Raw genomic sequence first — 14,429 nt, forward strand, 5'->3', positions numbered from 1 at the left:
TTCTCTCTCATCGATTTTTCTCTCTATCTCTCTCCCTTCCTCTCTGTAAAAAATCAATAAAAAATATTAAAAAAAAAAAAAAAAGAACTTGGCTTTTCAGTAGTTAGAAGAACCTGAGATTCACACAGGACTGTCAAGATAACAAGATACCTCTATACCTACCATTTTATTTAATCTTCCAAACACCTCTCTGAAATGGGTATAGCAGGAATTATCACCCTCATTTTATTGATGGGGAATCGAGACCTAGACAGGTACAGTGACTGCTTAGTGACGATGCCAGCACAAGAACAGTGATCGGGGTGATTCTTGCTTCTTATCCATCTATGCAGCATGCTCAGGACTGAGGACAGTTCTTGACACGTAAGAAAATCTATAAATGTTTACTGACTTGAACTGACTTAAGGAGATGCCTGGGCAGAGGAGGTCAAAACAGGGCAGCCCAAGAGATCACCGGTGTTAAGGGATGATATGATCATCCGAAGATCAGCAGCTACATTAAAGGCTTCATCTTTATGGCTCTCTCTCCAACGCTGCTGTGTTAACCTACCCTGGGTCACAGGGCACAGGCAGAGCCAGGATGAGAGCCATGCAACTCCAAGGCCTGCCCTTGTAACCACTTGAAACAAATCAACATTCTATTTAATCTCTGGGCCTTTTTATTTCATTTGTTCAAATAGTTCAGACTCAAACTCGCTCTAAAATCACTAAATAGAATTAGGCATTCTGGTCCTACCATCAGAGTATTTTTCTAAAATGCAGAAGCAAATTAGTAGCAGAGAACCCAAACACAGATAAGCACCAGGGGAGACCAACTTATTAAAATAAGAAGGGAGTGACCACTGCCTACCCTTATGACATTGAAAAATTTAGGGTATAGTGCAGAGAAAGAGCAGCCACTCAGGAGTTTCCTCATGAAATTCAATTCTAAAAGGTTACAACAAGCAAAGAAGTAAAACTATAGCCTGGTCTAGTTACAGGGAAAACTGAACTTAGGTACAGTGTAGACACAGAGTTTCAACACTGACACAGACTAAGCTTGTCCTGTTCATTCAATCCCTCCTTTACAGTAAAGCACAGTGACAATAAGCATTGACGTTAGAGTCAAACTCCCAGGATCTAATCCCTATTCCATCACTTAGAAACTTTATACCCTTTGGGAGTTTTCTTCAATTTTCTAAGCTTTATGTATTCATTTGAAAAATGGCCTCATGTCGTCATTGCAATGATTAGCTTACCATGTATAAACACTATGGAAGATTCTGTGAACACACCAAGGAAAGACTGATGAAGTCACTGCAATCACAGAGCTTAAAGCCCTAATCCTAATGCACATTAACTACACAAATGATAAGAGCAAAGAATGAAATTCAAACTAGTGTGGCTTTTAGCTCATGAATAAAAATATTCCCCAAGGAAAAGATTCCCAAATGCCAAAGAGTTTTCTGTTTCTCCAAATAGCAAGTGATTAGGATTGCATTAATTTGGAGATACTGCTATTTGGTTTTTGTAATAATATCTTTTCTTACAGGCAGTTTGAAGTCTAGCACAATCACTTTATAAATTCTAGTGAAACAATGGTTCAGAAATTACATTTCACCTTAGTGAGGATTCTACAACAAAAGGGTCAAGTCTTCAAGCTTGATCTAAGAAACCAACTGAGCCATCTCTTTCAGCTGTTTCCTGTTTCTTCTAAACTAGCCTCATATATCTGACTTATTCTCTAAAATACCTGTAAAGACATAAAGAAACCATTGCTTTAACATAATTCTCAAATCAAAAATTTAAAAGATCTAAATGTGATTGTAGTCCCACCCCCCTCTAAATAACGCATAGTACAGTTATGAGTATGAATAGGTTATGGAGCTACTAGGGCCATTCATTAACTCCTAGAACAATCGTTAAAAATGAAATTCCTTTTAGACCTCATAGCAGAAGTGAAAAAAATTTTCTATTTCAGGGCACTGACCCATAAAAAAAGAGAAAATCAATGGACCGCTAAATGAGTTTTTATACATGCTGTTAAATTACAGATGAAGAAAAGGAGATCAAAAATTCCTCAAAAAATAAATATGTTAGTCCCATAATAAACTAAGGAGAAGGGGAGAAGTAAAAGGGTAGAAAAGAGAGAAAAGACAGACACAAAGGGACACACACACAGGTACAGGGAGGAATACAGACCTTTTTGAACAACACCCCCATCTTGTGGCTGTTTGGGGTATTGCCACAATAAAGTTAACTTCTGTTGTATTTCTGCAAAGGAGTGGAAAGCACATTGCGAATGTAAAGTCTGAAGGCCTGAGTTCCACTAGGGCTTGTCAGTGCCCAGCCAGTGCCACTTGGGTAAGTTACCTGACTTCTGTATGCCTCAGTTTCCACACTTGATTTGCCCTATGTACCGCATAAGGTACCATATGGAAGAAATGAGATACTTCCAAAAACTACAAATACCAGAAATTACAACATTATAAATGTTACAACAGTGACAATAAGAAAAAATAGATCTTTGTTTCCTGGACTGCATGTGTGGCAAAGTATTCTCAATCAAGAAGCACAACTCTGAAAACCAAGCCACAATTTTTTAAAAATAAAAATATAATGGAATGGAATTTCAATGAGCCAGAGTCAATGTTTCATTTCTAAATTGTACACCAAAAAGTTAAAAAGCTAGATTCCAAACCATTCCATAGCAGAGCCCCCTTCTCCATGTCCAGAGGGACTCTGCCCCCCCAGGCGATCACACACACACTGTGCTGACTGAGGTGCTCCCAACCTCATGCAGCCCACATAACACATGCAGGGCTTGCCAAGGATTTTCTTATTTTGAGCTGGCATATTATATTGTGACTAAGGTTCTTTGCCGATAATTGGCTCAACTCTCCATTAATATTTGCCGGTATTCAAGTATAGCTGCTAGAGCGTAACTAATCATTACTAACTAAACTGTGCACACCATATCCCACCTTTAGCAGAAAAATCTCATTCGCTCATGTCCTGGTGAATCTGTAAGGCTTTCCATGCTGTGAATCAATTTAAAAAATTACTATCTTTCTCACCCTGAAACCATGTTGCAAGTAGGGGTATCATCCAAAGAGCACCCCCGCCAAGCAGAGTTCTCCAGGGCCAGAAGGAATTACATATCTAAGCACAAAACGTGTGTGCTGTGCAGCCTTGTCTGCCTTAACTCCTTGAAAGCAGAGGCAAGAAAAAGAAGACATTAGACACCTCCCATCTGGCCTATGGAAAAAAGGATCCATATATTATTAAAGTGTTTCAAGCTAATGAAAACCCAAAAGGTAAAACCTTCGCTGGAAGCTACTTTTAAGCCTTGCCCAAATCCATGTGAACCCTTGTTTGTAAACCATTTGGTAGAAACTTAACAGCATATTCATTTATTCACTTATTCAACCGCTATTTATATGGCAGATTCTGTTCTTGCACTGGGGATTCAGAAGCAAGAGATAAAGTCCCCTCTGTCATAGGCTTAATTCTAATGTAGAGGGAGAATTAATAACCAAATAAACAAGATAATGTGAAGCAGTGATAAGCGGAAAATAAGATAGGAGCGGGAGATAAGGGTTGGGGGAGCTGCTACTTTAAACACTGTAATTAGAGAGGGCCTCTCTGATGGCATGATATTTGAGCCCAAGACTGAAGGAGGCAACAGTGAAGCTAGACGGACAATGAGGAGAACATTACAGGCAGAGGCTGAGGAGTGAACATGTTGGCCTGTTTAAGAACAGCAAGGAGGCCAGGTGTCTGAAGTGGAAAGAGTAAGGGGTAAAGTAGTAAGTAGGAGATAAAATCAGAGATGACCAAGAGGTCAGATGGTGCCAGGCCTTGCAGGCCAAGGCTAAAACTCGAGTTTTATTCTTAGAAGCCATTAGTTGTAAGCAAGAGAGATGGATCAAGAAAAGCCGGGGAAGAAACCAGTGTGGAAACAGGAAGACCAAGCAGTCTTTTAGAATATTCCAGGAGAGAAGTGATGAGGAGGTTAGACTAGGGTGGTAGTGATCTAGGGAGCAAGGAGTGACCAGATTTAGGATACATTCTGATAGTAGGGCTTGCATGTGGAGTAAGAAGATGGGAAGTGTGACAGAGAGTCCAGGATGATACTGAGATTTGTGGCCTGAGCAACCAGCCGGGTACCACGACCTGAGATGGGACACTGAGAAAAAGGCAGATCCTCTTGTGTGCTGACCCAGGCTGAGGTGGAGAGAGACTCAGAGAACCTCAGAGCTCACTTGGTTCTCTGCTTTGTGCACAAACCAAACATCCATGAAAATGTCCCTGAGAAGTGTTTCATATCTGCTTCAAAACCAGAGAGGAAGTAACCACAGTAGCAGCCACCATGTCTTGAACCCTCACTAGTTACCAGGCACTGTGGTAAACAGGCACTGTCCATAGGCTGTAGTTAATCCTCACACACAAAGTACTGAGCCTCAGTACTTGGCACTGGTAAAGTATCATTAAATGTTATCCATTACTTGTGAAGTATGTCACCTTTTAATTTGAATAACTTCAATGATTATCTTAATTTCTAGAAGTTCTATTTCCTTTTCTTTTTAAACACCCCATTCATTTTACCTTACCATTTCTGTTCTTTCTTGGGATAATAGATAGTTTTGTACCCACCCTTTCAAAAACACAGCAGCAAGTCCAAGGTCCTGCTGGAGGCCAGTCACATTGTGTGTCTGTGTGAGCATGAAGTACCTACCTATGCCTCCACATTCCACGGAATGCTCTTTATCAGTTCACACACACTAGCTTCCAGCTACTTTGCTTCAGGTACCTGGGCATTTCTCTTTTTTCTTTCAAGTTCATTCAGGTATTTAAACATTTCTTGGGCCTTATTTTATTTAGCATCTCTAAGTGTCTAAGGAAGGTTGGCCTGCGTTAGCTCAGTCTGACATATAACTAGAACCAGAGTCCAATATTACCATACAGATGAGGAGACTGCCTCTTAAGTAACTGACTACCTCTGAATTCAGGTCTCCCTGATGCCCAGTCCGTGCTCTCGTCATAGACGGAAGCTTCTTGCTCACATCTGCCCGACACACTAATTCCAGTTCTACTCTCTGGAGTCACATAAAATAAACAAGACTTTTATGCACCTTAAAGAATATGAATACAACTATTTATTCTGTCCCCCATTTGCCTCCAGCTGAAAATTCCAAACTAAAGTCCTTCAATTACTTGATCTTCTTTAAAACCAAATTGTTTTATAACCCTATGTTTTTTACCTTACGAATTTGTACAAATCATAAATGCCATTGGAAGTGAAAAACAAAGTGGGTTTCCTTCATGTATTAGTTTCTTATTAGGGAATTTCTGACCACAACAATACATACTGAAAGTTAAAGGACAGCACAATAGAAATCACAAAACTTGTGTTCTGCCACTAACTAGCTATAGGACTACAGAGGGCTATAAGCTCTTTTTGCTTTGGCTTGTCTTCAAAATGGGAATGATAATATCTTTCCTAGAGTTCAAAGGCTGGGGGAAGCAGTAAGATTTAATGCATAGGATATAACACAAGAAAATATTTGGAAGGCTGAGGGGTGAGGAAAATGGAGAGATGTCAGTCAAAGGGTACACACTTTCCAGGAATCTAAGAAAGAGCATGATGGCTATAGTTAACAAGACTACTGTATACTTGAAAGTTGCTATGAGCAGAACTTTAATGTTCTCATCATCACAACAACAACAAAAAAAAAACAGTAATTCTGTGAGATGAAGAAGGTGGTCACTAATCTTACTGTGGTAAACATTTGGAAATATATACATGTGTCAGATCATCACACTTACACCTTAAACTTACCTAACATTACATATAAAGCTGGGGAAAAACAGAAGTATCTAATTTGAGATCTTATGGGAGAATCGTTTTAAGTCTAGACTGGGAAGGAAATGCAAAGTGTCAAAAAATTTCCATTACAACTGATGAATTGATATATGGTGCACACCTGGCATTTTGATTTTGTTTGTGATTTTATTTTTATTTTTGATGCGGGAAACGTTGTTATTCTTAATTATGTTAACCAGACATTTTCTCTATGTTGTATTATGTAAGTAAAATAAAGGAAGAATTATCCAAAATGAGGAGAAAGTGCCCTAGCCAGTTTGGCTCAGTGGATAGAGCGTCGGCCTGTGGACCAAAGGGTCCCGGATTCGATTCTGGGCAAGGGCACGTACCTTGGTTGCAGGCTCCTCCCTGGCCCGGGCCCTGGTCAGGACTCGCAGGAGGCAACCAATCGATGTGTTTCTCTCACATCGATGTTTCTCTCTGTCTTTCCTTCTCTCTTCCACTCTCCCTAAAAATCAATGGAAAAATATCCTCAGGTGAGGATTAACAAAAAAGAGAAAGTGTATGAAAAATTTTTTTGGAAAAATATACAATACAAAATAAAATATTATTTAAGTGTATTATAAATGTTATTAGTTTGATCAGCAATAGTGAGACATTAACTGAACCAAAAAAAAAAAATCTAAATTAATGCAAAAATTATTTTACCTTCATGTTGCAAGCCAATTCCATGAGCCTCTTTGCATTCTCTTCCGAGCGATACCTCTTAGGAAGCTGGACCCTGAAGAACTTCAAGGCACCTTCAAAGTCTGTCAAAAGCAAGTCATCCTTCGACGTCTAGAAAAAGAGAGAGAACTGTGTGGAGAAAAGGTTCTTTGCTTTAAGGCTGCACAAGAAGCATTTTATAATCCCAGCAGCTTTCTAAGCCCCAGAAGATAGGTCTCCGCTCCATCAGAGCCACGTGCTCATCTCCACTGCCAGGGACAACGTCCGAGCACAGTGGCTGTTAGAACGAGACTAAGACCCAAGCTACTGCAAGTGCTGAACCGAGAACAACAGATGACTCAGCTTATGAATAAATGTGTACCTTCAATAATCCAAGGGCAACATTAAAAATAACACTGATTCCCTAAAAGAGAAAACACAAAAAGAACATTTTTAGTGTTTACATCTGGACTATGAAGCCATTTGTCTTCAGAATACCCCACAATTTTAGAGCAGTTGTAAAACATTAATTAAGAAATGGAATTATCTTGAAAATACCTTGGAAAATAAAAACTAGAGCCACTGCTGAAACACCACGTAAAGTAGATCCAGTCTCCCATTCTTGTGAGAGAAGAGCTTTTCTAGCCCTATTCTCACATTCAACAAGAATACTTTCCTATACTTCCCAACCAAAACATCAGACTCATAAAATTATGATCAGGCCCTGGCCAGTGTGGCTCAGTGGATAAAGCATGTTGGACCACACACCCAAGGGTCACGGGTTTGATTCCTGGTCAAGGGCACATACCTGGATTGCAGGTTCGATCCTGGCCCCAGTGGGAGAGTGTGCAAGAGGCAACCAGTCAATGTGTCTCTCACATGATGTTCTCTCTCTCTCTCTCTTCCCCTCCTTCCCACTCTCTCTAAAAATCAATGGAAAAATATCCTCGGGGAAAGATTAACAACAACAAAAATTATAATCAGAAAATAATTCCTGTGGAACTTTAAAAACATATATATATATATTTTTTTTATTTCAGAGAGGAAGGGAGAGGGAGAGAGAGAGAGAAACATCAATGATGAGAGAGAATCATTGATCGGTTGCCTCAATCCGGGCATGTGCTCTGACTAGGAATTGAACCGTGACCTCCTGGTTCATAGGTCAACACTCAACCACCAGCCGGACTAATTCCCATAGAACTTGATTTTGTGTGGCCCCACTCGAGGTACAGCAATCACTCTGAAGCCTGTTGGTGTCCTGAACCAACCCTGCTCCGGGCTCCCTCCAAACTGCCTTCCTTCATCTAACTAGCTGGGAGTCGGGGGATGGGGGCAAAGGACAAATGAGGGGAGGCACTAACATCTGCTGATCAAATTAAACTATTTAAGTTTCTGGACCTCAGTTTCCATAACTAATATTCTCCCAAGGGTTTTCTGAGCTAATTAGTTTGAAAATTTTATTTAAATTATTTAGCATGCCACTGGGCTCCTAACTACTTAACAAATGGTTGTTTTTAATAGTAAAAACTGGACAACTCAAAGGTTTGAGATTAGGAATTGGTTACACAAAATATGGTATACCCAAATGGGATACTTGGCAGCAATAAGAGTAATGGTATATTTGGTAATGTTATTTCTCATAATGTTTCAAGCTGGGTAGAAGGTACAAATTCTTTAATGGACTTTCATATGTTTTGCACATGGTAAGCTTATATAAAAAGAAAGATGGTATTGATGTGTATCGAGATATGTTCAAGTACATGAAATGAAAAAAGAGGTTACCAAATAGTATATATAGCATAATCATATTTTTAAATATATACTGACCCATAATATGCATTATTATATAATATTCCATATAGAAAAAACACTATTCCATCTAGAAATTACATATGCACATATATAAACACAAAAAAAGCTGAAAGAATGAATATGTATCAAAATGTTAAAAGTAGTTACCCTCTGGACAGTGAGATTAGATGTATCTTTAAATCTTTTTGCTTATATTTTCTACAGTTTCTATAATAAACATATATTTTTGAAATTAGTAACTTTTTTCTTAAATACACACACACCTCCCAAAACCCAAAACTATGCTGTGGCAAAGACTGTTATTTATTATCTACTTTCTTTTAGCAATAAAACCCCACCCCACCCCATATTTAGCTAATCTCTCTTGCAGAGAGGAGTGGTCATGTACCTAAGTGCATTTTCCGTCACCAAATAAGAGTAAGTGGAAACGCAGGTGGTACTTCCAGGAAGTCTCTTTTAAAAAGAGGCCATGTACCCTCTCTGTTCCCTTCTAATCCTCCGAGCTTAAAATGCAGAGTTGATAACTAGCACTCTCACCAGCCATAAAAAAACCTCCATTTTATTTAATTGCTGCTGTTTTGAATTTCTTCAAAACATCAACCAAACCTAATACTAACTAATACAAATGTCTAACATATGGTTTGTTTGTTTTTTAAGCTGAGAGTGCCTTTTAACAAAATGTGACCATTAGCTTCGGCCCAAGGAAGAGTCACTGAGACTTGGATTTCCCAGCACTGAACTAAAACAACTGAGCAGAACAAGTTCTGTTTCGACAGCTGTCACAGGAAGGACACTGTAACACTCCAAAGTGCTGTGGTCTCCGATACGTACCTCACACAACAGCAGGTCAATGATATGGAAGACCATGTAGAGAGGGAACTTGGCAGTGAAAAGTGTGAGAAACCACTGGGAGGCGTACATGTGTGCTTCAAGGCTTATATCCAGGAAGTGGTTGTACAGGTCGGGAATGTACTCCTGAAATAGAAAACTAATTAGTTTTAGGCACATATGCAGCTATTCAGCTCCCACTCAGGAGGCTCATAAATCTAACAGGAATAGGCCAAAGAAGTCACATACTTGTGTTTTTCTGAAAACCTCCAAGGACTCAGAAGAACACTTATCATCTGGCATTAAACTGGCACTCAGCTCCCTCTTCCAGTCCACACACTAGCTCTAAAGAGGAATCCCCCCCCAAATGGTGACAAATATGTGGAAAGGCAGTTTTTCTTTCCAAGTTGTGAAATGTTTGGGAAAGTTTGTTTCACTTTTGTTATGGGATTTCTAACCAGTCAGCGTCAGAGCCCTGGCGAACACTTCCTGACTGAGTGTGCTGTGTTAGAGGCCCCGACAAAGTCTTCTGATATTCTGAGTGTTTTACAAGATTGAAAACCCAGCTTACACCCAACAGGTTCATGCCTTATTAACCTTGGCATCATCATCACATCGTGAGAAATGAAAACAAACAAAAACACCTATCCTTCACCCTGGATGGCTAAGGCAACACCACTGCTCCTTGGCACCATTTCATCAATCTACTTCTCCCTAGACCATGCTCTAACTGGCAAAGGCAAGCTGGTTTCTTTTTTTACCTGCATGAGGCGCTCCAACTGGTAAAATTTGCAATGCAAATCTTCAAAATTCTGCTTGAAAAGTTCCCTGAGACCATAGTCAAACATGATCTTGACCAGAACACTGAATGCCTGTTCTTCAGGCATCTGTAACAGACAGGGAATGGCAGAAAAAACAAAAATAAAATCACAAAACAGATACAGAAGTGTTTTAGTATATTAAATTCATCCTTCTACTCTCTTATCTGGATACTAGGAAGTTTACTGATATGCAGTAACTCAGTATTTCATAACATTCATTCACTCAACCAAGAAATCAAATCTCTAAAATTTGATTTGAGAGAGAAACACTGATGTGAAAAAGAAACATTATGAGAAAGAAACATGGATAGGTTGCCTCCCACACCTGTCCAGACCAGGGATTGGGCCCGAAACCTGGGTGTGTCCTGACCAGGGATGGAACCTGCCACCCTCTGGTGTTCAGGATGACGCTCTAACCAACTGAGCCACACCAGCCAAGACTCAACCAAGAAATACTTAATGGTGCCTCCTCTATGTCAGACACTGTTCCTGTCCCTGGGGAGCCTCCCATATAACCACACACAATCACTGTAATACGAATTAGGCAGAAAGATGATGAGAACACAGGAACAGGGAAGCCTGAGTCTGCCTGGGGAGACAGAGAGGCTCTGTAGAGAGGACAGGATTGGAACAGGGCAGGACAGGCGGATAACAAGTGTAGGTTTCATCTTTCCCAAATCATGAGATCTTATAAATCATTTTACCTCCTTAGCCGCCATTTTGTTACAGTAAAAATATTTTACTTCCTGTTATTTAAAAAGATGGCTAGAGAAACCTTACATGTTCTAATGCTTGTGGTAATGCTTAAGCTACTATAGTTTAACACTCACAGTAATACTTCAAGTACTACAAAAACCCTATGTCTATTTACAGATGTTACCTATTTATAATAATACCTACATCTTTCACAGCTTTACAGAAAAATATTTCCCCAAGAGTATAGCAAATGTCTCATTTTCAAAATAAAAAAGAAAGCACTGGAAATGTTATTTAAGGCTTAGTGTGACTGTAGCAAGCCTTCAAATGTCAAGAAGGTGGGCAGGCTTTTGTGGAACAAGATGACGGAGGTGGGCTGAGCACAGAAATCACTGGAATAAGGCAGAGCTAAAGAGAAAATCAGACTAAGTAATAAATGAGAACAATGAAGCATATTATTGGAAAGTTAAGGATTTGGAGCAAAGGACCAGACCTTTGAGGTCTTTGTCATGAATGGGAACTTCACTCTTCCCCACACTCAGGGAGATGTGGTCTGACCCCGAGTGGCCTCTCTGTTAGGCAGTACATCTGCCCTCAGGCTGACATTTACCTAACACAATGGCAAGCAGCAGAGAATTCAATCGAAGACACTGTGGATTTGATCAGGAAATCCATTTTAAAGGGGCTGTGATACTTGTATGGGGATAAATGTCCTTGGACTGAAGTTGAGAACAAAGATAAACCACATAGGTCTGTGAGACTTTGAGATAAAAAGTTTGCCTAAAACAACAAAACAAAACAAAATTTTAAAACTTTACCTGTTGATGGATGTGTTAATTAGCTTGATTGTGTGGGTATTTCATCATTTACATCAAATCATCACATCACTCACTCACACACACACACACACTTACTTGACTTGTTTATTAATGTCAAAGCTTTATCCTATTTTTACATGCCTACCAATACCAATAAGCTAGGTTCAGTAACAAGACAGAAAGTGGTTTTTGTTTTACTTGTATTACAACCTTGTATTTTACTTGCACTACAACACAAAAGGACTTAAAACTCTTCCACAGCTTCCCCTTGATTAGAGCAACAAATCCAGCCTTCTTGGCCTGGCCTCCAGGGGCCTACTAGGCAGGTCTTGTTGTCCCTCCAGTTCCCTCTCCTCTTCCCATCACTCATGACACTCCAGTCCTACTGTCTTTTCAGTTCCTTCCAAATGCCAAGTTTTCCCAATTTCAGTGCTTCTATATATTCTATTATTTCCTTTTCTGGGAATGTTCTATTCTCTACTCTCTTGCTATTTAAAATACTTTTATTATTTTCATAAGAATGTTAAAAAAAGTTAAATGAGAACCCTTCTCATTTTTCAGGGTTCACCTTAAGGGTTACCTCCCCAGAGGAGCCTGGAATCTAAATCTGGCTCCCTTGTTACAATCTTGCATCAAACTTTTTTACTATGTCTTCACAGCACCATTGAAATTAATATACTTATGTGACTTTCTGCTTACAGGTGGTCAGCTTCACTAGCTGTGTATCCACAAGGATTGAGACCATGACTACATTATTCTCTCCTGATCTCTAGCACAGTACAGACCATACAGGTGCTCAAAAACATCAGTTAACATCACCTGTGTATTTTTTGCCAAACATTCTAACTTGAATCATTAGGAAATGATCAGACAAATCAAGAGTGTGTGATCTTTTACAAGATAATTTGCTAAAATGTTTCAAAATACGTAAAAAAGGCAAAAGGGTAGTTTAGATTAAGATAATAAAGAGAAGTGACAACCCAATGCAATGCTGGAATCAATCAAATGCAATCCATTGATCTGGGTTAGAAAAAAACCACCTATAAAGGACTTTACTGTGTAAACAATTGGGGAAAACTGAATTTGAATTAGGTGTAAGCCAATACTGAATCAGTGTGAAATTTCTTGGATGTGACTGTGATATTATGGTCATGTCCTTAGGAGATACATGCTCAAGTATTTAGAAATGAAATATGTCGATGTTTGCTACTGAATTAAAAAAATTTTTTTTAAATTGTGTGTGTGTGTGTGTGTGTGTGTGTGTGTGTAAGAGAGGAAAAGAGAAAATGCAGAGGGAGAGACAGAGAAAACAGTGTGGAAAAATATTAACTGGTAAATTAGGTGAAGAGTATATGGGTGTTCACCTTAAGATTTTTTCAATTTTGCTGTGGATCTGAAAAAAAAATATCAGTAAATTGGATGAAAAAAAAATGGCACTAAAGAAACCCAACTCCTTCGCCTTCCTCCTACCCCAATATATAAATCCCAAAACAAATAATAATGAGGTGGCTACTTTAGAGAAGATAAAATGTCCCCAAGGGTCCAACTAAGAATTAAGCCTATCCAAACATCCCAGCAAGAAAAAGAAAATCTACCCTTGTACCAGTTTTCAACACTGTCACTCATTCTCACATGTTTCTCTTCCACGATGACATTAACTTAAGAAAAAGTTTTCCGGATACAGGAGCTAAAACTCATGTCCTAGAGCAGTGATGACGAACCTTTTGAGCTCGGCGTGTCAGCATTTTGAAAAACCCTAACTTAACTCTGGTGCCGTGTCACATATAGACATTTTTTGATATTTGCAACCATAGTAAAACAAAGACTTATATTTTTGATATTTATTTTATATATTTAAATGCCATTTAACAAAGAAAAATCAACCAAAAAAAGGAGTTCGCGTGTCACCTCTGACACGCGTGTCACAGGTTCGCCATCATTGTCCTAGAGCCTGGCCAAAGCCAATGTAAAACCATGCTCAAGATTAAGGCCAGTATAACCTGAGGTAGGCCATGTCTAAGTCATAACAGAGACGCATTTACTCACATGGAGAAGCAGAACAGCAGCAAGAAATGACTGGCCCTGGCAATAGCCAATCTCTTCATCATATACAGAATAAGCCTGAAAAAACAAAAACACAGATGTAAATGAATGTAGTCACTCATGGGCCACAGCTGCCCTATAGGACCTAGAACACAGGAACCTGGGAGATGCTACCCTCCCTGCACTATGGCATTTTGATGGTCAATGAATGATGCAGACATTTCTTTCCAATCCCATTTTTTATTTTACAATAAATAAAACTGTCACCATACCACCTTCTGTTGCCAAGGAGCAGAGAAGGTTATGCAAACACCACTTGGGCACTAAAAAAAGGTTGTCATAACTCCTTGTTTTTGCTCATGCTTTTCCCTCCGTCTGAAAATATGCTCTTCCTTCAGACTCCAAACATATTCCATTCCCCCAGAATTCCCTCTCTTCTCTGTGCTTCTATGGTACTTGCTACACATGCATGGTTGTTATGGCCCTTACCTCACTGCATTTTAAACCTTCATCCTCACACAGAGCAGGCACTCACTAAACACTGTTAATGTTATTCATCTTCGTTCTGGGAAAAAGTCTTTTGGCAAAGACACCAAAATACAATTCCCTCTGCAATGCCAGTAATAACTTTTCTGATAAGAGGGACTGCTCTGAAACTGCTTGTGGGTTCCTCTGGAATTCTTATTTTGTATTTTTCTTGGCAGCAGAAGATCACTACCCATCTCTCCGAACATCATCTTTAACAGAATACTGACATCTAACATTCCTTGTGGTTTGCTCTTTGGTTCTTTAGCTGTTTCTCAGTCTTGTCTTTATAATTAACTAGAGGCCCGGTGCACAAAAATTTGTGTACTGGGGGGGGGGTCCCCAAGCCCGGCCTGTGCCCTCTCGCAGTCTGGG

The 14,429-nt window shown here is 39.4% G+C and overlaps 1 protein-coding gene across 4 annotated transcripts in view; it reads right to left on the reverse strand.

Annotated features, from left to right (window-relative positions):
* RABGAP1 (RAB GTPase activating protein 1) overlaps positions 1 to 14,429 on the reverse strand; it is a 135,835-nt gene that overhangs the window by 21,462 nt on the left and 99,944 nt on the right. For all 4 annotated transcript variants that reach the window (XR_001359584.1, XM_014528891.1, XM_014528890.1 and 1 more), the window contains 5 exons: positions 13,533 to 13,607; positions 9,913 to 10,038; positions 9,155 to 9,298; positions 6,894 to 6,935; positions 6,515 to 6,643 (listed from right to left, as the gene is read on the reverse strand). Coding sequence is in view for 3 of the 4 variants with exons in the window: in XM_014528891.1 (XP_014384377.1) it covers positions 6,515 to 6,643; positions 6,894 to 6,935; positions 9,155 to 9,298; positions 9,913 to 10,038; positions 13,533 to 13,607 (516 nt within the window). In the remaining variant the exon portion in view is untranslated. The remainder of the gene's footprint in view (positions 1 to 6,514; positions 6,644 to 6,893; positions 6,936 to 9,154; positions 9,299 to 9,912; positions 10,039 to 13,532; positions 13,608 to 14,429) is intronic.

This window comes from Myotis brandtii, unplaced genomic scaffold, assembly GCF_000412655.1.
Source record: "Myotis brandtii unplaced genomic scaffold, ASM41265v1 scaffold658, whole genome shotgun sequence".
Lineage (NCBI taxonomy): Eukaryota > Metazoa > Chordata > Mammalia > Chiroptera > Vespertilionidae > Myotis > Myotis brandtii.